The sequence below is a fragment of the Nyctereutes procyonoides genome, unplaced genomic scaffold (genome assembly GCF_905146905.1).
Source record: "Nyctereutes procyonoides isolate TBG_1078 unplaced genomic scaffold, NYPRO_anot_genome, whole genome shotgun sequence".
NCBI lineage: Eukaryota > Metazoa > Chordata > Mammalia > Carnivora > Canidae > Nyctereutes > Nyctereutes procyonoides.
This window is the reverse complement of record NW_026575126.1, coordinates 34,813,963-34,838,455: the sequence shown is the minus strand read 5'-3', so window position 1 is coordinate 34,838,455 and position 24,493 is coordinate 34,813,963. Positions and strand designations below refer to the sequence as shown.

General features: G+C 38.3%; 2 protein-coding genes across 4 annotated transcripts in view; one reads left to right on the top strand and one right to left on the bottom strand.

The window, feature by feature from the left end:
* The window catches only part of AKNAD1 (AKNA domain containing 1), a 35,400-nt gene extending 30,860 nt beyond the window's left edge, over positions 1-4,540 (top strand). Inside the window, exons 12-14 of the mRNA XM_055340647.1 lie at positions 994-1,075; positions 3,302-3,431; positions 4,182-4,540. Coding sequence (XP_055196622.1) covers positions 994-1,075; positions 3,302-3,431; positions 4,182-4,313 — 344 coding nt within the window. The 3' untranslated portion in view covers positions 4,314-4,540. The remainder of the gene's footprint in view (positions 1-993; positions 1,076-3,301; positions 3,432-4,181) is intronic.
* A 7,112-nt stretch (positions 4,541-11,652) lies between these two features.
* STXBP3 (syntaxin binding protein 3) overlaps positions 11,653-24,493 on the bottom strand; it is a 50,202-nt gene continuing 37,361 nt past the window's right edge. For 2 of the 3 annotated variants that reach the window (XM_055339627.1, XM_055339628.1), the window contains 8 exons: positions 22,428-22,493; positions 21,638-21,718; positions 19,360-19,498; positions 18,969-19,075; positions 18,086-18,178; positions 16,305-16,390; positions 13,486-13,634; positions 11,653-12,532 (listed from right to left, as the gene is read on the bottom strand). In XM_055339627.1, the coding sequence (XP_055195602.1) occupies positions 12,438-12,532; positions 13,486-13,634; positions 16,305-16,390; positions 18,086-18,178; positions 18,969-19,075; positions 19,360-19,498; positions 21,638-21,718; positions 22,428-22,493 (816 nt within the window). In that variant the 3' untranslated portion in view covers positions 11,653-12,437. The remainder of the gene's footprint in view (positions 12,533-13,485; positions 13,635-16,304; positions 16,391-18,085; positions 18,179-18,968; positions 19,076-19,359; positions 19,499-21,637; positions 21,719-22,427; positions 22,494-24,493) is intronic. The other variant, XM_055339629.1, reaches the window with a different exon arrangement.

Below are 24,493 nucleotides of genomic sequence, written 5' to 3'. Positions count from 1 at the left end.
GGGCTGCTGTGGGAGGTCATGAGTCCTATCTGTAGAGATGTCTCTACAGATCCCATCTGGAGACAATATACTCCGTCAGGATATTGCAAATCTATTGCAAATAGACCAGACTAGAACTGGACCAGATGACCCTATGGTCCTTCCCAACTCTGAGTTATGATGTTTCAAATAAAATCCAAAATTATATTTGGAGAGCAAACAATTAAGACTGAACTCATTAGTATCTCTGCTTGTCATGACTTAAGTTTGGGTGGTCAGCATGACTAATTTGAGCTTTCTGGCTTCTGCTCTGCCTTCCATGTCTGAGAGACAATGTCTCCTAGTTCCTTGTCAAATGGAACCCTCCTCAGGGGGTGTGAAGCCTAGCTATGAGAGACGGGCGAAAAAGACAGGAGACCTGGAAGGAGAACCAGAAACAGAGAAAGCAGATTTTAGGCCATTGATTCTTCTCTCTTCCTTTCCCTGACTTTCTTCTTATCTTCCATGGTGCCTTTCCTATATTTATCTTCTTTTCAGTTTAGTCTCTATTTTCTGGAATTGTCTTAGTAACATAATTTAGTTTCTGACTCCTAGAAGCCTTGCTCTTGTGTTTGGAGAGGACTTCAGGAATCCATTTTGTCCATGCTATGGAAGGGATTATCCCTTCACTTGTCAGATGAAGTAGTTGAGTCCACAGAGGTTGGACAGATGCTCAAGAATCACACAGCTAGCACCCCAGAAACCTAAATCTAGACTCTTGGTCTCTTGGCTACTGAGAAAACTCTTTTTAAAAGTTGGATTTCTTAAAATAAATAAATAAGCTGAATTTCTTTTTGTGAATTCAGAATACTTGATAGAAAGTTCTTTGTTTTCTATGTTCCCTAATCTTCTTATTCATTAAAATTGCATGAAATATTTCATTCATACAAAAAAGTTCGGGAAATGATACCATATATCCACCATTTGGGGATCATTTTTGATGCTCTGAATTTAATCATAGCTAACATTTTTCAGCTTGTTCAAAACCAGAATGGATCTGTTCCCAGACATCGATTCCAAAATCCTCTCATGATGAACATGAGACCATACCAGGAAAGTAAGTATTATTTTATTATTAATGATAATAAAAATGACTACCCATTAACTAGTTACATACAATATGCTTAGTGCATTAAATTATTGGCCCAAGATCACCTAGATCATAAGTAGTAGAGCCAAAATTCAAACCAAAGTATGGCTAATACTTCAAACGTTTGTTTATTTGTTCAACAAATATTTGAATGTCAGTAGCAGTGTCCCGTGCCAGGGGTCACCCCCATCGTTTCTAGTGAGAGATTGCATGACAAGAGTGCCACATGGGAGGGGGATATGGTCATAGAAGGACTCCCAGCCCCAAGAAGGCCACCAGGCATGCACCATGCACCAAGAAGGCCCTGCATGCACCTGCTTGGGGAGGACACAGTGAAAAATTAAACTACTGTCCCTGCCCTCATGGAAGTTACCTTTTTGGTAGAAGGGCCAGTCTTTGTAAGTGCCACAAAGGGAGTGTACTGAGTACTAATACCTAATTTGGGGGTTCAGGGAAGCTGAACACCAAAAGATAAGTGTGAGTCAACTAGCAAGAGGATGTAGAGGCTAACAGTGAGGACATTCTAGTCTAAGAGCTTGCTGGAGTGGGAAGGGCCCTTGGCAAGTTCAGGAACAGTGTAGAGCGTGTGGCTGTGGGGCAAGATGGGGCTGGTGAAGGGATGGGCAGGGCAGACCATGTAGGGGCTTGTCAGCCACAGGAAGGATTTCAAACTCTTGAGTATAACAAGCCAATGAAGTTTTAAACCAGAGTGTTTTTAAAGTTTCCTAGTGTTTTAAAAGATCATTCTAACTACTAAAGAAGCAGGAATGGAGTAGAGGAGTCAAGGCGTGAAGCACAGAGGCCAACTAAGAGGCTGGGGCAATAATCCAGGTCAGATGATGGTAGCCTTCGCCAAGGGTGGTAGAAAAGGAAAGAGAGCGGTCAGGAGGCAGAACCAATAGTGTAGCAGGGTGGTTAACAGTTTAGGCTCGGCACTCACTCAGTCGGAACTCACTAGCTACTACCGTAATGCAGTGTGGTGTTCAAGAATGTGGCCTCTGGGGTTATTTTGGGTTTGCATCTTGGTTCAGTGTCCTTGAGATCTCTGTGCTTCGCTTTCCCCACTCTGTTTGCCCATTATTTCCCAAGTAGGAATAACAATAGTGCCAAATTCATTGAGGATTGAGCCAATACATATAAAGTACTTGGAAAGGTACCTGGCATTCAGCAAGTGATGGCTGTTATTGTAGATAAGGTGACTGACTGGATGTGGGGAGACAGTGGACTCTGAAGCCTATGCCCTTCCCACTGCACCACACTGCCCTGCCCTGTCCTGTCTGGAGATTTCTATTAGCTAGGGGCTCCTGATGCTGATGGTCTCTGATGCTGTCAACCGGATGATAGATCCAATGTGTTCAACTAACTTGCGGAACCAACTCATGTGAATGTGGTAGGGGAGGGAGATGAAGGGACGCATTGGGTCACAAGCATTTGAGGTCGGACTTCCTGGAGATGACTGCCACAAGTGAGTGTTTTATGTACCAAAGAAGTAATGCTTAACTTCTAGAAGGAATCCCAAGCCAGGGGGTTGTGAGGATGGCTCCATAGCCCACCTGTCAACAGGCAAGGTCTTGTGGCATCCCTTAAGGCCACTACTCATGGTTGTGCAAAGCATAACACCAGGCAGTGCCCTTCACTTAGTCTTTGTGAATGAAACCTCCCAGAGCCATGCTGTGCACAACCAGGACAACTGTACATAGTGATGCCGGCCCCTCTTATTCACCCAGACCATCAACAGATGTAGTCATACTTACAGTGTAGTAGTTGAGGGGTGCCTGTTTAAAGAGGCGCTGCTTCTATCTTCCTACTGCTGCTGCCTCCTTGCTGTGTTAAGCTTACCAGTGATAGAATGAACTCAAGTCAAAGTGCCTGCAATTGGCAGATTTGTGTGCATTTGTTTTATAAATATGTGGGGTAAAAGGTTGGTCCGAAAAGAATAAAAACTGAATAAAAATTGGAGTCTCGCCTCTTTCTGTAGCAACAGAAGTAGAGACAGATTCTGAGAGGAAATGCCCTTCGTGGTCATGGAACAACTCATTTCTGTGGTCAACCACAACAGGGCTATGAGAGCTACAAAAGGCAGAGAGTGCATAAACTCCTCAGTCCCAACACACACACACACACGGCCATTACTGAAGCACCACAAGCAAGGGGGAGAGGAGAGATTGATACAAATATGCTTTTGCCTTCTAGAAAGAATCTTAGGGTTTTCATGACCTACAATTCAGACCTTGCTACACCCTCACTCCATTTCTACTCCTGCAGGATTTCTGGAAGCAAATCCTTAAGAAACTTTGGCAGTACCAAAGAAACAAAATCTGAGGTGAGGACTTGGGGAAAAAAAAAATCTAGAATCCTTGCAGCTTTTAAGTATGGGCTTGACCACAAAACTAATGGCTTTTAAATTATTACAGTGTGGGGGCACCAGAAAATTGGCTCTGCTAAAAACAATGTGTGCTCAGCACTAACATAAAGACACACAGCCTGAGCAGCCACATGGTTTGTATTATTCCTAAATTGGTTCCAAGGGAAATTTCCTGGAGAAAGTGTTTTGTGGGTGGTGCCTCAGCCACAGGATCCCCTGAGCCAGGACTGAAGGCAGCAGCGACTGTTTCCAGCCACTCACAAGTCTGTGACACTGGGGTTAGAGCTGCCAGCAGTTCCCTATTTTCAAATCAAATCCCAGGCCACTTTCAAAGGCTTCCAATGCAAGCACTAATACCCCTCGGTGCCCCCTCTGGGGTTATGACCCCCTAAATCCCCTTCGATGACTCCCAAGAGCTTTCCTTCTTTCTCACGGACCTCTTCCTCTGAAACAGGGCAACAGCCCAGCAGGTTGCTGACCTCACCCTCTGATTCACACTCATCAGTCACGTGTTGGGTGTTTTTTCTGTCCCTTTCCCTAAAAAATATATTCCATCTCAGATTGGTTTCCTAGGAAACTAACCGTCAAAAACAGGAATAGACTGGGTAGGAAAAGAATGCTCCAAAAATTCCATCTTGCAATGTTAATAATGAGATAACCCAATTAACAGAAACAGTAACTTTTAACGTGTGGACTTTTCCTCTGTAGATATTAAACTCATCTTTGGATCATGCCCTAAGGACAGCAACCATTTTGAAAGAAACTACTGATCGAATGATTAGAACTATTGCAGAAGATCTTGCCAAAGCACAGAGATGGAGGAAGCAAATGAAATACTAGTTCGACCCAAGGCAACTGAGGACTTAAAAAAAAGAAAAATGCTAAGAAAACTTGATCTTCCCCCCAAAAGTATCTTACTATACAATTTAGGAAGGTGACTTTTAGAGAAAATACCAAAACCATATGAAATGGGGGGCACCAAGTGCTTAAAAGGAAAAAAAAAATGGACCCTTGATTCTTAAAATTAATATTTATTTTAAAATAAATATGTTTTTCCTAACTCATAATAAAAGAAATCAAAACAATAAACTAGGAGTGCCTGGCTGAATCAGTGGGAAGAGCATGCGACCCTTGATCTCAGGGTCAAGAGTTCAAGTCCCATGTTGGGTGTAGAGATTACTAAAAAAAAAAAAAAAAAAAAACAACAATAAACTATACTTTTGTCTATTAGTATGGCAAAAACTAAAGTTTAGAAAAGCCAGTGTCAGGGAGGCTGGGGGTGACAGGTGCTTTTGTATCCTGAGGGTGGAAGTGTAAATTGGTGCAACCTGGTGGGAAGGCAACTCGGTATCAAATTCCACAAATGTAAAAGCACTAATCTTCTGAGCAGTGATTACTTCATAGTAACTCCCACATAGGCCATGGGATCGCACATGAATGGGCACTGGAGCACTGATGAGAAGAGCCCCGAGATGGAACTAATTAATACCCTACATGGTGATTCATAAATACCAACAGTCATGCAGCTAGTGCTCTGCAGGCACTGAAAAAAAATGAGGTGGATTATCTTACAAGATAGCAGAAAAAAGCAAGACGACTCATATGTAGTGTGATCTCATTTGTGTGTTTTCAAAGGGCATACCTATTTTCTGGAACAATACACAAAAATATTCAGTGGATCTCTAGGAAATGGAATTGGGAGTCATTCAGGGAAGGAAGACTCTATACTCTTCACTCACTTTCTGTACGGTATGAGAATTCTTCCAATATGTTTATGTTATAAATTACGTGAAGATCTCTTGAAGTCAGATGCAAAAGTGTTAGTCCTAGATTAATGAATTTGGGACAAAAGTGAAGACAATTCACTAAAACTATGTACCAGGGATTAACTAAATTTATAGTATTTCGTGTAGAATGCCAGGACAAGATTTTTATTTGCTTCAAGACTGATTTATAACCTCTCGAATGACAGAGCAGCACATTATTGGCTCTTTCTCTGCTTCCTGAGGCCTCTATTCACTCCAAACAGTCAACAAAGGGTTTCCCAACCCCCAGAGCTTTGCTCTGTGTAGGGAGAATTGAATCTATTCCCACTTTGAAGATTTTTTGTGGCCAAGGCAGTTGCTATTTGTCCATCTGGCTGGAGAATGGACTATTTTTAACTTTGGGACTTGGAAATTGGTTTAGGGTACCTTACAAGAGATAAAGCAGAGGCCAGCCTCAAGATACGTCTGATTTTGTGGCTAATGGTACTTTAAGCTGGGGTACTCTAAGGATGAGAGCGAAGACTGGAAGTAGCATTTTATTTTATTTTATTTTAAATTTTTATTTATTTATGATTGTCAGAGAGAGAGAGAGAGAGAGAGAGAGAGAGAGAGAGAGAGGCAGAAATATAGGCAGAAGGAGAAGCAGGTTCCATGCACCGGGAGCCCGACGTGGGATTCGATCGCAGGTCTCCAGGATTGTGCCCTGGGCCAAAGGCAGGCGCCAAACCGCTGTGCCACCCAGGGATCCCTGGAAGTAGCATTTTAAGAGGAATAGAAGGGAGCTTAAACTGTGTATATGCTAAGAGGTTTCTAGTCATCACTTACCTAAATTTAATCACAACTTGATAACCTGGTTTTGTGTGCCAAGCATCACTATCCTGTCTCCAAGTTTAAAATTACACTTCTCTGCCTTGAAGGGCTCTCATACGATTCATTAGTTCTTAACCATTTTTGGGCTCAACCGTCTTTGAGAATCTGATGAAAGGTATGGAGTCTCCCTCCTTTATGCTCCACTCTTCAAGGAAAAGGGATATACGCACACACAATTTTGCACACAATTCTTAAAAGTTCAGGGACACCTAGAGCAAATCCATGGACCACCATAAATGAATGTTCCTAAAGCCTCAATTAACCTTTGTAGAAACTTAACTATTGTAATCATGTATTTAAAAATATAGCCCATCTCTGCTTTATTAAACTATATTCTAAATGTAATTTTACACTTCCTTGATGACTGAGGGTCATTATGAACAATCACTGCAACGTGTTTAATCCAAGAACCAGAAACAGAGCCATGTCCTTAAGAAGTTCTGGGAGTGCTAGGCCTTGGGGCGCCTGGGTGGCTCAGTGGGAAGTGACCCCCGTCAGCTCAGGTCAAGGGCCCAGGGTCCTGATCCTGAGCCCTGTGTGGGCCTCTGCTCAGCAGGGAGTCTGCTGCTCTCTCCCACCCCGTTTGTACTCGCTCGCTCGCTGGCGCTCTCTCGCTCATCTTTTTAAAAAAAAGTGCCAGGCTCTGATTTACAAAGGTAATTTTATATTTACCAATTATGTAGCCTTGGGCGTCTCCTCCCTTCTTTGTGCAAATTCTGACAGATCTGTCTTCTAATTCTGCTGCAGGAACAGACCAGAAAAACAAGCTCATTAACTGAACATAATTGTATTTCGAGAGTCAAGGGCTCACCATTGCGAGGGCAGCCATGTGGGAAGCCAACACCAGGCAGTTTCCACTGTTCAGAGGCCTCTTTATGTTTATTTCCAATGTGTGGCTGTGCCCTGGTGGCTTGAAGCTGCCAGGAGCAAGAAGCAGGACGAGGGAGGGGGGGATGTTTTTAACTCTTCAATAAAGAAATTCTAGCGGTGCACTTTTAACTATTAGATTATACAAGTGAAAAGTCCTCTTCTTATCACTCCTTTCAACTGTAAACTTATGGCTAGGGATTTAAAATAGACCTAATTCCTACTGAATTTGAATATGTTTATATTTAATACTCAAAACGTTGCTTTGGTAGTAGAAATTTTACTGTGGGATGAAAACTTTTTTGCTCCTTTGATTCTAAAAGAAACCTGCTTGCATGCAATTTGACAGCCTTCACAAAGGGTTACAAATACCTAGAGAACTGAGTTAGGGACGCATCACATCTTAAAAAATAAACTGTCAAGATCTGGGCCTTTGGAGCTCACATGCAAGAATTTTTTTTGTGTCTTCGCCAACAGCCGGTAATTTCCTTACTTTTTTGTGAATATGGTGGAACAATGTGAATCCACTATACTTTACAAATGAAGCACATTTTAACAGGAAGCAAATGTGGGCTTCTGAGATAGCGAATAAATGGTTTCAGTTAGTTTTAAGAGCAAAGTATCTTTTTCAGGGTCTTATCAGAATCGGTAACTGCTAATTCTGGAGGTGGGATCAGTTTATACGAGGAATTTATGTGAGATGACAACCTATGTCTTTGAATTCAGTAAATTTAGGAAACAGGGTCTCCCCAATTTTAAGCCTAAAATATACATAAATTGGAGGCCTCAAAGGATCTCACATCACTGACAGGACAAAGTAATCACTGAGGTGTTAAGTGACTGAATGATTGGGCCAGTGTTTGCTGTCATCACACTCTTGGTTCCATCTGTCCCAGGGCACTGGATCAGTGTAAGTCTCTGTTCCACATGTATTAACTCTGGACAGACAGTAACCAAGGTATACAAGGGCCTCAGATAAAACACAGACACCAAAAACTAACCCTTTCACTGGCAGTGAACCGTTCCCATGTTCCATGCACGAAGAGAGCTGTGTACCAACATGCACGCCCAGGTGACATTACATCATGTGCTCCAGTTTTCTCAGCTTTCAAATGGAGATGATAATAATAGTGCCTATTCTCACAGGATTAAATGAGAAGATTAAATGAGGTAATATAAGCACTTTGAAACAGCGCCTGGCATGTATAAAGCTCTAAGTAAGCACTTCCATATTATTATTTTGCTATCACTAATAAAATAGCCAAGTTATGAAATTAACATATCAAACCAATATTGTTCCTATATAAAAGATGTTTGAAAATATAAAAAATCTAATATACATGGAACCATAATATAAAGGTATTATGGCAACTACAGTACCTATATAAAGAAAAATAAAGTTTTTTTTTTAAAAGATTTTATTTATTTAGGGATCCCTGGGTGGCGCGGCGGTTTAGCGCCTGCCTTTGGCCCAGGGCGCGATCCTGGAGACCCGGGATCGAATCCCACATCGGGCTCCCGGTGCATGGAGCCTGCTTCTCCCTCTGCCTGTGTCTCTGCCTCTCTGTGACTATCATAAAGAAATAAAAATTAAAAAAAAAATTAAAAAAAAAATGTTATTTATTTATTCATGAGAGACACACACAGAGAGAGACAGAGGCAGAGACACAGGCAGAGGGAGAAGCAGGCTCCATGCAGGGAGCCCGATGCAGGACTCGATCCTGGAACCCCGGGATCATGCCCTGAGCCAAAGACGCTCAACCGCTGAGCCACCCAGGCATCCTGAAAATAAAGGTTTTGAAGGTCATAAAGATTTAGGTAAATAAAGACATTCCATATTCCTGAATTTCAAGTTTCAATATTCTAGAGCTGTCATTTCTTCTTAAATTAACCTATAAATTTACTGCAACCTAATGAAAATCCAAAATAACTTTTGGTATTAACAAAATGATACTGAAGTTTATTTAGAAAAATGTAATAGGGATCCCTGGGTGGCGAAGCGGTTTGGCGCCTGCCTTTGGCCCAGGGCGCGATCCTGGAGACCCGGGATCGAATCCCACATCGGGCTTCCGGTGCATGGAGCCTGCTTCTCCCTCTGCCTGCGTCTCTGCCTCTCTCTCTCTCTCTCTGTGACTATCATAAATAAATAAAAATTAAAAAAAAAAAAAGAAAAATGTAATAGCTAGAAAATCTCTGAAAAATAACAGTGATTTAGATGTGGGTGGAGTAGAAATTGTATCTGTCATACATTAAAATATAGCACAAATTAGGGGTGTCTGGCTGGCTTAGTCAATAAAGCATGCCACTCTTGATCTCAGGGTCATGAGTTCAAACCCCACGTGTGGCATGGAGTTTAAAAAAATTTTTTTAATAAAATATAGCACAGGGCAGCCCGGGTAGCTCAGCAGTTTAGTGCCTGCCTTCAGCCCAGGGCCTGATCCTGAAGACCTAGGATCGAGTCCCGCATCAGGCTCCCTGCATGGAGCCTGCTCCTCTCTCTCTCTCTCTCATTTTAAAAAAAATAAAAATAAAATAGAGCACTAATTAAAACAGGGAAAAACAACATTATGAACTATAAGTCAATAAAAGAGAATTCAGAAACAGACCAAAATACAAATATAAATTTAGTGTATGATAAAGATAGTATTTCAGACTCAATGAGGAGAGATTACCCAATACATTGTACAATATCAGACTGTTTAGGAAGAAAGCTGGATTCCTGTTACATACTGCTTGTGTCAGGGTTCACATAGAACAGAAATTCCACAAGGCATTTCAAAGAATAGAATACAGATCCTTAAAAATCAGAGGAAAGAGGCGCCTGGATGGCTCAGTCGGTTAAACGTCTGTCTGCCTTCTGCTGAGGTCATGATTTTGGGGTCTTGGGACTGAGCTGTGTTGAGCTCTGCATTCAGGGGGTGCCTGCTTCTCCCTTGCTCTCTCCTCCACCACCATCTCCCTGCTTGCTTGTGCTCTCTCAAATAAATAAATAAATAAATAAATAAATAAATAAATAAATAAATAAATAAATTTTTTGGAAAATCAAAGAAAAAGCTGAAGGGGCAGAAACTGGGGGCCAACATACTTTTAGACTCAAGGTTCTATCATCTTCTGTGATCCAGGGAACAGGAAGCCAGTGCTGTTGGTGGCAGAAGCTTGCTTGTCCCACTAGTACAGTCATGGTACATAATCTCCACCTTCTAACTCTTGACGAAATGCAAATCATTGGCAGAACCTAAACTGTACGGAACCCTGCTTATCTTTAAGTCTGCAAAACTGCATTTTTAGCCTTTCATCCCCTGTGGTATGAGATGAGGAGGCATGAGACATAGTGCCAAGTGCTAAGAGACAATACCTAGCATAGATTCTCACATTAAAGTCAATTCTAGATTGATGAAAGAATTGCCTGTAAAAATAAAATGAAACCTATGGAAATGTTCTAGAAGAAACAATGAGTGAATTTATAATCTTAGTTGTAAAAGGTATTTCTAGGTTTTTTTTTAATTTAATTTAATTTTATTTTTTAAATTTTTATTTATTTATGATAGTCACAGAAAGAGAGAGAGAGAGAGAGAGAGAGAGAGAGAGGCAGAGACATAGGCATTGGGAGAAGCAGGCTCCATGCACCGGGAGCCCGACGTGGGATTCGATCCTGGGTCTCCAGGATCGTGCCCTGGCCCAAAGGCAGGTGCCAAACCGCGGCGCCACCCAGGGATCCCATCTAGGTTTAACATATAATTCAGAAATCAAAAAGGAAAAGTGATAGGTTTACCTACAGGAAAATTTAAAATGGTAATATCAGCACAGTTGATTCTTGGACAACACAAGTTACACAAGTTTGCACAGGTCCACCTAAACATAGATTTTATGGATAGAGTATTGTAAATGTATTTTCTTATGATGTTAACATTTTCCTTTATTGTAAGAATACAGTATATAATACATAAAGTACAAAATTTGTGTTTATCGACCACTTATGTTTTTGGTAGGCTTCTGGTCAACAGTAGGCTACTAGTAAAGTTTCTGAGGAGTAAACAGTTTTTCAACAGATTTTCAACTGCATGGTTTGGAGGCAAGGGTCAGCACCCATACACGTTCAAAAGTCAACTACATTTTAAATGCACAAATACTTTGGCCAGCTATACCATTGCTAGAAATTTATATCATAAAAGTATTTGTGTAGGGGGCACCTGGGCACCTCGGTGGCTCAGTTGGTTAAGCGTTTGCCTTCAGCTCAGGTACCGATCCAAGTTCCGTGCTCAGCAGGGAGTCTGTTTCTTTCTCTCCCTCTGCCTCTGCCCAACTGTGCTCTCTTTCAAATAAATGAATAAAAATCTTAAAAAAAAAAAAAATAGGGGACACCTGGGTGGCTCAGAAAGCGCCTGCCTTTGGCCCAAGGTGTGATCCTGGAGACCTGGGATCGAGTCCCATATCAGGCTCCCTGTGTGGATGGAGACTGCTTCTCTCTCTGCCTATTTCTCTGCCTCTCTCTCTGTGTGTCTCTCATCAATAAATAAAGACTCTTTTTTTAAAAAAAAGTATTTGTGTTTGCAAAGGTATGTACCCTAACAATGCTGCGTTATATGTAAGAGCAAAACTCTGAAGATGAGTAGTATATTAAACTATGAGGCCACTATGAGGTCGGGTAAAGAGAGATTTGAAATAAAGACACACCCTTTGCTTAACACATGTGTATACGTATCTTTATATTATCCAACCTTATACAAATATTACATTATTTTTATAAAAAGTCAACAGGATCTATCATGGTGGGAAGATTATGGCGCATTCATTCTTTTTTGTAACTTTCTGATTTAGAACTTTTAAACTTCCCAACTTCTCCTTCTTCCCTTGCCCCCCAAAAGATAAATTTTTGTAACTATACATTTACTTTCTCTTAGAATATCACACTTATTTTTGGTCTTCTACTTTAAACATATATGATTTTGAAATTATATAAAATTGTGTTCTTTAGAAGTATTTGGGTAGACAGTATACACTGTGAAATTATTCTATTAATGACAATTAATTTACACATAAATGAATTTCAAATGAAAAAAACTATTTATAGAAAATCATTCTATCATACAGTTTTACTTTTACAACCTTTTCATTTAAAATCATTCTTCCCAAAAAACTATACTTGACGTAATCTGGTAAGTAATTAGTATGTACATAGGTAGTTGTGAAAAATTACCCATAATTCTAATATATTCAGTTGCAAAAGTGAAAAATTTCCTCTTAGAAAGCATTTTAACATTTCTTCTCATCATCTACAAAGCAGCAACACTATTTAAATTAAAAATGGCAAATTTATGATATGTAATCATAAAGTCCCTTATGAAATATATTTGAAAAATCATTATTCCATAAAATATTTACATTGTTTAAATGACATAACAACTTTGTCTTGATTTTAGTTGAACATGTTAGTAAGAATCTCCAAAAGAAATGAAAATCATTATTCATCCTTAGTAAAGGAGACTTTATCCTTGGGTTTATTCAGCATCTTTATATCATCCAAAAGTTTCCTGGGTGTTAAAATATGCGTAGAACCTGGTAGGATAGAAGATACATTTTCAGAGTCCAGCAGTTACATATTCTTCTTGACTAATTATATTGCCCTCTTCCTTAAATTTGCAAAGTGTCATAGCTTGGGGGCAATTTAACAAAATTTCTATAGGACACATTCCTGAAATCTGCCTATACCTCAATATTTCAGTCCTTCCCCTTCATTGAACAGCATGCTCAGTAAACCACTCCTAGTACTTTGTCTACTTTGTGCTATGCATTGATATGCTGAAGATCAAACTGGAGGTTATTGTATCCTTGTGGCAGAACAGAATAGTCACTGTTCAATCACAGGATCATTAAGCAGAGCTGTAGATTTAGACCTGGTACACAACTGTTGCATGAGGAGAGCTTCTGTATCAGTGGCTTTGACTGAAAAAAAAAAATTTTTTTTTTACGATTTATTTCAGAGAGCGAGCGAGTGAGGGAGCAGGAGGAGGGGGACAGGCAAAGGGATCAATCCCTGGAAAGGTCTGACTCCTGCTCAGAGGGGAACCTGCTTATTTCTCCCTCTCCCCGTGAGTGTGCTCTCTGTCAAATAAGTAAATAAAATCTTAAAAACAAAACACCTAAATTCCATTCAGGACTTCCCAATGTCAAGTCCACACGCACAAAACATTCAAAAGTATTTCTGTAGTAGAAATGTATTTATGTCTTAAAACTTATTTAATATTAAGGGCAAGTAGAGAACATAGTATTTTAAAAGACATATTTAATAATATCTAAGTAATATAATATTTTGAAGCTTATTCCTCTGAAAATAGAATATTTAAAAATCAAATTATCAAAAAGGTCAATCAGGAAAGAACTGTGGCACATTAGATAAAACACTATCATTAGTAAGTTTTTCTGTATTCAACAATTTAGTCCTCTATGTAACTTAGAACATAACGGTTTGCATTGTTTAAAACAAAACTGAAAAAAGGAAAATGTCTTACCAATAATAACCTCACAGGATTTATGGGCCTGAGAAACTTCATAAGCACAACGCATTTCAGAGTATGTAATTCCTCCAATTACAAAAATAATCAGCTTTGACCCATTTTTTCGGTCCTCTAAATAATTAGTTCTAGGTTTCTGGCGAGCACTAAAAAATAAATACCCACACGTTAAAAATATTTCCAAAGCCATAGCGCTTGCAGAGTTCTTAAAAAGCCAAACTCAAATTTGACAACAATTACACTTATTTTATGGAAATGACTTAACAATGGTATGAATGGAGAACCAAGACAGGTTAGGTAGGACAGCCCCATTTTAAGTTTAATTTTGATCTAACAGAGAGTTTGGACAAATCGCTCATAACCTAGTTCAGCATTTTTACAAATAAAATAGAGCTGACACTATATACCTGAAAAGTCTAGGACTTTTTTTTTTTTTTAAGATTTATTTGAGAGAGAGAGAGTGAGTGAGCAAGTGCAGGGGAAAGGAGCAGAGGGAGGAGAAAGAAACTCAAGCAGACTCCACGCTGAGCACAGAGCCTGACATGGGGCTCGATCCCAGGACCCTGAGATCACCCAAGCTGAAACCAAGAGTCAGATGCTTAACTGAGTCACCCAGACACCCGAAAATATATGACTTTCTTTCTTTCTTTTTTTAAGATTGTATTTATTTATTCATGAGACACACACAGAGAGAGAGGCAGAGACATAGGCAGAAAGAGGTAGGCTTCATGCAGGGAGCCCAATGGGGAACTCTGTCCCGGGAGTCTAGGATCACACCCTGGGCCAAAGGCAGGCGTGCTCAACCACTGAGCCACCCAGGCGTCCCAAAATCTATGACTTTCTGAAGTCTTTAAAATCCTCTTGTTTCAGTGCCACTCCCTTCATTTTTTTAAACTTTAGGAAGTCATAGACTTCTCAGATATATTATTTCTTCATATGAAACAAATCAGAGTGTCAGCTCTATTTTATAGGCACAGGGAGGGAAGCACAGGTACAGATCTGGAGCTGATGTGGTACAGGGAAATCCCATGCTGAACTCAGTAAGGTATGATGGTAGGAGTTTATCAAGGACATATCTGCACTTCTGTGTTTACTGTAGCATTATTTGTAATAGCCAAGACACAGAACACTTAAATATCTGTTGATGGAGAAATAGATTAAGAAAATGTAGTGTGTGTGTGTGTGTGTGTATATATATATATATATACATACATATATGCAGTGGAATATTATTCAGCTTTAAAAAAAAAAAAAAGAAGGAAAGGGGCACCTGGTGGCTCAATGAACCAGGTAAGCATCTGCCCTCAGCTCAGATCATGATCTCAGGGTCCTAGGATTGAACCTCACTCATGTCAGGCTCCATGCTTGGCCTTCTTTCTCCCCTTCCCTTTCTCCCTCCCCACCTCCCTGCTTGTGCTCACTTTCTCACTCTCAAATAAATAAATAAAATCTTTAAAAAAAATTAAAATAAAACAAAAACTTTAAAAAAAGAATGAAATCCTGCCAACTTTAACTACATGGATGAACCTGCAAGACATTATGCTAAGTAAAATTATGTTGGGCTCAAAAAGACAACTACTGCATGATCTCACTTCTATGTGGAATCTGAAATAATTAAATTCATAAAACAGGGACACCTGGGTGGCTCAGCAGCTGAGCATCTGCCTTTGGCTCAGGGCGTGACCCCAAGTCCCAGGATCAATTCCCACATCAGGCTCCCTGCATGGAGCCTGCTTCTCCCTCTGCCTGTGTGTCTCTGCCTCTCTCTCTCTGTGTCTCTCATGAATAAAAAACAAAAGCTTAAAGAAAAACATTTTTATAAAAAAAAGACTATTTCAAAAAGTGCCTGGGTGACTGAGTTAGTTGAGTGTCCAACTCTTGATTTTGGCTCAGGTCATGATCTCAGGGTTTTGAGATCAAGCCCTGTGTTGCTCATGCTCAGTGGGGAGGTCTGCTTGAGATTCTTTCCCTTTGCCCCACTCTTGTGCGTGGATGTGCGGGCGCACGCGCACACACACACTCTAAAATAAATTTTAAAAAACATTTTCAAAAGAAAAAGCAAAAAAAAAAAAAAAAAAGAAAGACAGGAAGAAAGAAAAGAGAAAAAAGGAGATAATAATGCCCAAAACAATTATGTGATCCTAATATTTTTTAAATTTCTGAATAGCAATTTTAGGACAATGGGATTATAAATATAATCAAACAAAATAAAACAAGTAATTTGTTTCGCATACATGTATAAGGTGTTGTGCTGGTGTTTTACATTCTGATAGATAAATAATAATAATAATAAAATCCCTAGATCCTGAAAATCTCACTCTAGGAAGCACCTAGAAGCTTTGGTTAAAATAAGAGTGAACTCCTTTTTAAAAGCACAGCTGAAAGTAAACAAATAAGAGAAATCTCCAAAGGCTAGCAGTAAAGAGGAAGCTAAACACTGGAGTGGTAAACTAAGTTGAGGCTTGTCTGCCTAGTGGAGTGTTAGTCTAATCTTAGCAAACAAAGAAACTTGGGTGTTTACCCATTTAATGAACAAAAGAGACAACGGATTGGTATTATGTAAAGTAGGGTGGGACTGGGAGTTGACACTCCAGTATAAGGTAGGAAACCTTTTTTTTTTTTTTTATGATACAGTACATTTTCATACTGTTTACCTGGAATCACTTAAAACAGGTTGAAGTTAAAGAAAACCTGTCTCTTAAGTGACTATGCCTCCAGGAAAGCTGCGAATATTGAGAGTTACTTCTGTACCATTTCAATTATTAGTCTGCAATATCATATCGACAGTTTCACCGGCTTTCATTGATCGGTTTTACCTTACAGCTCCTGAGCCATTCCATACTGCTGGACACTGGGAACAATATGGCCATTCTTTTGAATCTAATCTATTATCAATGGCATCCTACGGAAGAAAAGAATTAACACCAACAAAAAAATGTAAGTTCCAGGATTTTTTATTTGTGCATTTTACATAAAACTCAAAACTTGTGTTTACAAGTCAGGGACCTAAAGGTATGTAAATATTTAATGAAATAAGGTTAGCTTTCTCTCTGAAACTTACAAATCTTACTTGCTTCAAAAACTAATGCAATCCTTTACTTACTTATTAAACCAATATTTACTGAATGTTTATATTTCTTCACGTGGAGGGTCTCCAATACTGGTATAAGGATTGCAGAGACCTTATCAAAACATTTACCTCTAGAGTGCTAAATAACATCCTAGTCCTTTGATAAGAGACCTTATCAAAACATTTATCTCTAGAGTGCTAAATAACATCCTAGTCCTGACATACCTCTTAGGCTACTGGAGAGCCCAGGACTTGTCCTTCATTGCAGTGGCTCTAAAATAGGATGTGCATCCCTGACCTAAGGGTAATCAAAACAATCCAAAGGGATGAGAGAACTTTTCCTTTTGTTAAAAAAAATTTTTTAGGGTTTATGATATAGGATTTGCTAGGTATATAGATTATGTTTCTCACCAGCACAGTAATACATAGTTTATAAATAGTCATATACTATAAGCTTATGTTCACAATTTTTATGGTTAAGTTATGCATGATTATAACAATCTGGAGACCACTACATTACAGCACAGTAATATAAAAGGTATTATTAGTACATGGGCATAAAGAATGAGCAAAAGGTATTCAGTAATCCAAGAATATTTCATTAAAACTATAAGAAGCAAAGAAATCAAGTTTCAGGAGAAATCCTGAAGGTCTTAGAATGCCACTGAGCCAAAACTAAACTTTTTAAATTAACCTGCAAATACTTGTTACAGGATTCAGGAAGTCAATTCTTATTTTAAATGTACCAGCCAAGAAAAACTACTTAGCTAGATCCTTGTTATGGGTAGGTTATGTTGGGTAGGTTATGTTGTAGAAAACAAAGTCTAAATTCTTTAAACTTTTCACCTATGGTTAAGAATGTGTGAATGACAAAATCAGCCAAACAAAACAGGAAAATTATAGTCATAAATTATACACATTTAGTTCCCAAAGCAAAGTTGAAACAGGTTTAAGTCAAAGGAAAATTGGAATAAATGAAACTATATTATAACTGCACAATCAATGTCATGATTTTATTGCTCATAATACAACTTTTATTAGTTCATTTTCTAATTTCCCATAATTGAATATTAGTTTCTAAAAGCAAACAGTACTAAAGGCATAAGCCATCTGTTGGACGGAACAGCAAACTATAATTTACAATTTAGTTTAATAACTCAAATACTTTTCCAAGAATACCAGAGTCTAACTGGTTGTATGCAAACGTTATTTTGTAGAACTTTCATTCAAATAAATTATTTAACCTTCTGCTACATATAACTATATATGGTTTTTTTTTCCAGTAAGGCAGTATGTATGCTTACTTTTATTTATTTTGAGGCAGTTTGTAAGTTTGAGATCTTTAGAGAATCTTCACATTTCCTTTCCACCCCTGACCCCAGATACAGCCTTCTTTTGTGAACCCTCCCAGTACAGCAGAAATTTCTGACCAACAGATATGCTCAGACTGACAGATAAAACATAAAAAAGGAAAAAGAATATTCTACACAGGCACTTAGGGTATAAGTAAAATTTAATGAATTTTACCTCCAAAATATCTTTGATAAAAGGTGTCCATCGAGAGAGTTGAAAAGTTTCTTCTGTAGACCTATCCTTTCTTAATGGTTTACTTTGTTGAGACTAATACAAATAGAAAAAAAAAAATTTAAAACCCATAATCTTATATAGTAACATTACATTATTACATTTCTTAAAAAGGTATTTAAAGTACAGCAAATACTATACTGACTGTTTGACTCAGTAAAACTAAGAGTGCAGGGGCACCTGGATGGCTCAGTGGGTTAAGCATCTACCTTCGGCTCACATCAGGATCTCAGGGTCCTGGGATTGATCCCTGTGCCCCATGTCAGGCTCTCTGCTCAGTGGTGGGTCTACTTCTCCCTTTCCCTCTGCCCCTTACCTTCTGCTGTGAGCATTCTCTCTTGCTCACTCTCTCTCAAATTAATATATTCTTATAATACAACAACAACAACCAAAAAAAAAAAAAACAACTAAGAGTAGAAATGCCTACTCAAAAAATCTAAGTAGGTGGAGTCACATAATTTCACAGTATTTTGTGCTCTGATAAAATATGTATCAGTACCAGAAAATATATTTACTCAAAAGTGCAAAGCTTGATGGGAAAGAGAGATTCTAAACAGAGTTCTTTCAAGATTTGCTATAAAAGGAATCATAGAGAAAAGCATAGAGTAAATTATAACAGAAGACCTAAGATATAAATTCACTAGAAAAATGTATTTGTCCAAATTACTCATATACAGAAAACAAAATTTAAAAATTTTTACTTACCAAATCTATAGAGTAAAATTAAGAAGATTATTTACTTGGATTCCCACATAAGAAAACATATTTAATGCAAACAACCATATACGTACAGATAGGAATATATATTGAACGAAAGATTTCTTACTGGGGGGACAATGGGAACACCAAGGTAACTCCAGTTACGGATCATGTCACTCTCATTTTCTATCTTTACGTTTTGGATCAACCTGTCCAAATTTTCTTCCGTAGTTCCTTAGATAAAAATATGAGTGCACAATCACATAATTGCTACAACAATCATGTCTAGTTTCAGGTAGTACCCATGAATAAAGCTTTTTAAATAAAAGCAAATATTTAATTATATATCCTTCAATCTTCTCCCAATTTCCAATTTTTCCTTATATTTATCTTACCCAACATAAGCTACTACCTTTGAATTTTCTAAGACTCTCCTATGATCAATAGTAATTACTTATTATAACGTGATTTTAGATCTGAGTATTTTAATATATTCATAAAAATAAAGTCTCTATTACCATTAATACTGAAGATGTAAAGTAGAATTGCTCTTATTTTATCGTAATTATCATGACTTTTGTTGAGTAGAACTGGAAGGAGTACTCTCATAGAATCTTTCACTTTCTGTCCTTCTGCATCAGTTCCAAGTGCCAGGTCCTTAATGAAAATTAAATATAGTCAGTGGCCTATAATCCAAGTTCACTTCTCAATTAAAAATCTCTTAAATCCAGGGGTACCTGGCTGGCTCAGTCAGTAGAGTATGTGACTCTTGATTACAGGATTGTTAAGTTCAAAGCCCCATACTGGGTAGAGATTAAAAATAAAATATTTTTTAAAAGATCTTAAATCTTGCTAAATTTTTTTTTTAAGATTTTTTTATTTATTCATAGAGACAGAGAGAAAGCGAGAGACAGAGACAAAGGCAAAGGGAGAAGGAGGCTCCATGCAGAGAGCCCGACACCGGACTCGATCCAGGGTCTCCAGGATCACACCCCGGGCTGCAGGCGGCACCAAACCGCTGCGCCACCGGGGCTGCCCAAATCTTGCTAAATTTTAATGTAACATTGATGATACTTCAAATATAGGCATTACTTATAAACTACTGATTGTACAAAATATAAAAAGTCAAAAAAATAATTCAGAAAAAAATGATTAAACCTATGCTTCTAGGGTAATCCTGAGCCACATGTGGTTAATGAGCACTTGAAATGTGGCTAGCCTGAATTAAGATGTGTTTATAAATGAAAACACTAGATTTTGAAGACTTGGTGCATAAAAAGGAATGTAAAATATGTCACTAATATTTTTTATATTGATTACATGTTGAAATAATGTTTGGAAAACATTAGATCAAGTCAAATACATTGTTTATTTTTATTTTTTAAAAATACATTGTTTAAATTAACTACCTTTCTTTTTACCTCTTTAACGTGACTACAGTTGACCTTTGAATAGCACAGGTTTGAAGTGTGCGGATCCACTTATCCATGGATTTTTTTCAATAAATATAACAAAGTGCTTTACATGTATTTTTCTCTTCCTTATGCTTTTCTTAGAAACATTTCCTCTAGCTTGCATTACTGTAAGAATACAGTATATAATACATATAACATACAAAATATGTGTTAACCAACTGCTTATGTTATCAGTAAGGCTTCTGGTCAATAGAAGGTTATTAGCGTGGAGGAGTCAAGTTTTGCGGGAGTCAAAAGTTATACATGGACTTTTTTACTGTGTGTGTGTGTGGGGGATCAGCACCCCTGATCCCCATCCAAGAGTCAGCTATATTGTAATATTTAAAATTACATATGGCTTGGGGTGCCTGGGTGGCTCAGTTGGTTAAATGTCTGACTCTTGATTTCAGCTGAGGTAATACATAATCACAAGGTCATGAGATTGAACTCCTGCTTAAGATTCTCTCTCCCTCCCCCATGCCCTTTCCCTGTTCATGCTCTCTCTTGCTGTGTCTCAAAAAAAATTAAACAAATAAAATTCAATAGGGCTTGCATTCCATTTCTCTTAGCACCGGTCTAAACAGTTTTGGCATTATGGCAGCGGTGGGAGAGGGGGGGCAGGAGGGACTCTTAAAACAAGTTAAATGTGCCAATGTAGTATACTGCAGGGTGCTGCATTAAATGTTGCACCTATTAAGAAAGGCCTGCCAATAGCATTACTCTGAAATAATGTTCCAAACACTAAAATTATCACATTTAACCCAAAACACACAATTATATATTAGGAAAGACTGCTTATTATGATACCTATAGCTACCTGATAATGTTGGAGAGGAATGATGTATTTATTTATTAATTTATTTTTATTTTTATTTATTTTATTTTTTTTAATTTTTATTTATGATAGCCAGAGAGAGAGAGAGAGAGAGAGAGAGAGAGAGAGGCAGAGACATAAGCAGAGGGAGAAGCAGGTTCCATGCACCGGGAGCCCGACGTGGGATTTGATACCGGGTCTCCAGGATCGCACCCTGGGCCAAAGGCAAGCGCTAAACCGCTGCGCCACCCAGGGATCCCTATTTATTTATTTATTTATTTTAAGTAGGGTCCATGCCCAAGTGTGGAGCCCAACACGGTGCCTGAATTCCACCTTGCAGAGATCTACACCTGAGCTGAAATCAAGTCAGATGCTTAAACCGACTAAGCCACCCAGGTAACCGGGGAGTGATGTATTTAAATACTGCCAAGTTGAGCCCCCTTCTAAGAGATTCTGTGATTTAGTGCATCTTACAAAGTTCAATCTAGAAGTTTATGATGACATAGGTATTTCTCACTCTGCACATACCTGTTCACTTTTACAGAGTTTTTCTATATTAGGCTTGAATTTATTCATGCAATCTTCTGCTAAGTTAAGATGAACAACTTGCTGAAAAACAAAAGAAATCAATTATTGAATACATTTTAACTTCTTTTTGTACAATTGACAAAATATTATTATTAAACTTGTGAGATGGGCATGAAGGGAATTATGGGCTGAGGTGGAAAGGAGGTACCACGTAAAAAAGGAAAATAGTTCAAGAAAAAGAGAAGTGAGAATTAACATGGTCCACAGGGGACAATCAAGAGATAGCAAAAAATAAAATGGAAGGGTTGACTATGTGTTTAAGAGTAATGATAAAGGTGGTCAGGGAAAAAAAAAAGCTAAGCCCTAAAAGTCCAACAGAAAAAGTTTTTGAATTTGTATTACTGGTTCTTGATCAGGGTGCCATATGATAAAAAAAAATGTGTTAAGATTATTCTGACAATGACTCATAAGAAGGACTGATACAGTAAAATGAACAGTTTAAATGCTAACACGGCTTAGCTGCTCTTAACTACTAATATATAATTATTAAAGAACCAAGCAGAACCACCACTGGTTAATCCAATGTTGAATTTTCTTTTTAAGTTGATAAATACAAAATTCTCTAGCTGATGAAGACAAAGATACAAAAAGTTGATGCTGGATTTGGATGAATTTTAGAGGGTAACTAATACCAAGTATCCCAAGACACCCACTACTAAACCTGACTATAGAACTGGATGGACTAATACACTAAAAATGATAAAGTAATCTCATATACAATACTGCTTACCTTAGTAATCTGTTTACGAAAATGGGGCATCTTTTTCATGAGCTGGGCAAGTGCACTAAGTGATGTCTAGAAAAAAAAAAGTCAAACATTTTTAAAGCAAACTTAAAATGCAGATATCCTGTATAACAATTTTTGCAGTTTCTTGATTTTTTTTTAATGATTTATTTTTATTTATTTGAGAGGTAGAGTGCACACACAGAGGGGAGAGGCAGAAGGAGAGACAGAATCTTAAGCAGACTCTGTGCTGAGCCCGGAGCCCAAGGAGGGGCTCAATCTCATGATCCTGAGATTATACCCTGAGCTGAAACCAAGAGTCAGATGCTTAACTGACTGCTCCACCTTGGTACCCTCTATATAATAATTTTTAAATCTTGTAGTTTTATTGTTAATTTTTAAAAAATATTTTATTTATTTATTCATGAGAGAGAGAGAGAGAGAGAGAGAGAGAGAGGCAGAGACACAGGCAGAGGGAGAAGCAGGCTCCATGCAGGGAGCCCGATGTGGGACTCGATCCTGGGACTCCAGGATCATGCCCTGGGCTGAAGGCAGGTGCCAAACTGCTGAGCCACCTAGGGATCCCCCTATTGTTAATTTTCTAAATATGTGGCAAATTAAAAAAAAAAGTTCAAAAGACTTTAAGTTACAACAAAGTAGTTGGTATCAGAATTAGTCTCCCTCTATAAACAACAGAATTGGACAAAATACATAAGAGCTCTCAGCCAATATATGAGAAAAAGAGCTCATAGCTAAGATACATGAGCAAAAGAAAGCATAGGTGATCCTTGTACTGACCCTGACGTTTCACTGGGACACTTTCCCAAACATAGGAAAGAAAGCAGAATTCATGTAAAAAGCTCTAGTCTCTCTGGATAGAGGAAAGAGATCAGAGCTGGGGCTCGTGAGGTAGGGTCGGGAGTGGGGTGGTTGGTGCTACAGAGAAAGAGCTAGTCACAACATAACTCAAAGAAATAACTCAAAGAAGGGTTGCTTGAGATCCCTAGCCAAAAGCGAAGGTGCACAAGTAAACAGAAAAACTCTTAAAGGACTACCACAGAACAACTGCTGGGTGGCTAAATGCTAAACAAAGATTTCAGAGGGATCTTAGTGCTAAGAAAATACTGATATTCTCTGATCCAAAGAAGAAAGAGCGGGATCCCTGGGTGGCGCAGCGATTTAGCGCCTGCCTTTGGCCCAGGGCGCAATCCTGGAGACCCGGGATCGAATCCCACGTCGGGCTTCCTGCATGGAGCCTGCTTCTCCCTCTGCCTATGTCTCTGCCTCTCTCTCTCCTGTGTGACTATCATGAATAAATAAATAAAATCTTTAAAAAAAAAAAAACAAAGAAGAAAGAGCTAAGTGAACATACCAGACATTAAGTACTAGGACTATGTCTTTGAACTAAGTACAAAAGGAAATACACTCACCATAACAGCACCTTGTATTAAGTCTCAACAGAATTAGTTACTTATCAGCAGATTAAAGGCAGACACTCAACTGCTGAGCTACCCAGCCATCAGAAAAGAACTTTATACTCTTTGCAAAAAAAAAAAAAAAAAAATCATTTAGAACCTCTGAAATATGTTATATGAGATGTCTACCATACACCAAAATACTACTGGACATGTAAAAAAAGTGATCAATAGTGAAGCAATAAAATAGTCAATAAACGTAGATCTCAGACAAAGAAGATGTGGTATATATACACAATAGAATATTATTCAGAAATAAAAAAGAATGACATCTTGCCATTTGCAACAACATGGATGGATCTAGAGAGTCTAATGCTAATGAAATAAGCCAGTCAGAAAAAGAAATACCATACGATTTCACTCATGTGGAATCTAAGAAACAAAACAAATGAACAAAGAAAAAAACAAAACAAAACAAAAAGCAGACTCTTAACTACAGAGAACAAACTGATGGTACCAGAGGGGGGGTTGCAGGGGGAATGGGTGCAATAGGTGATAGAGATTAAAAGCACACTTTATGATAAACACCTGAGTAATGTATGGACTTGTTAAATCACTAAATTGTACACCTGAAACTAATATAACACTGTATGTTAA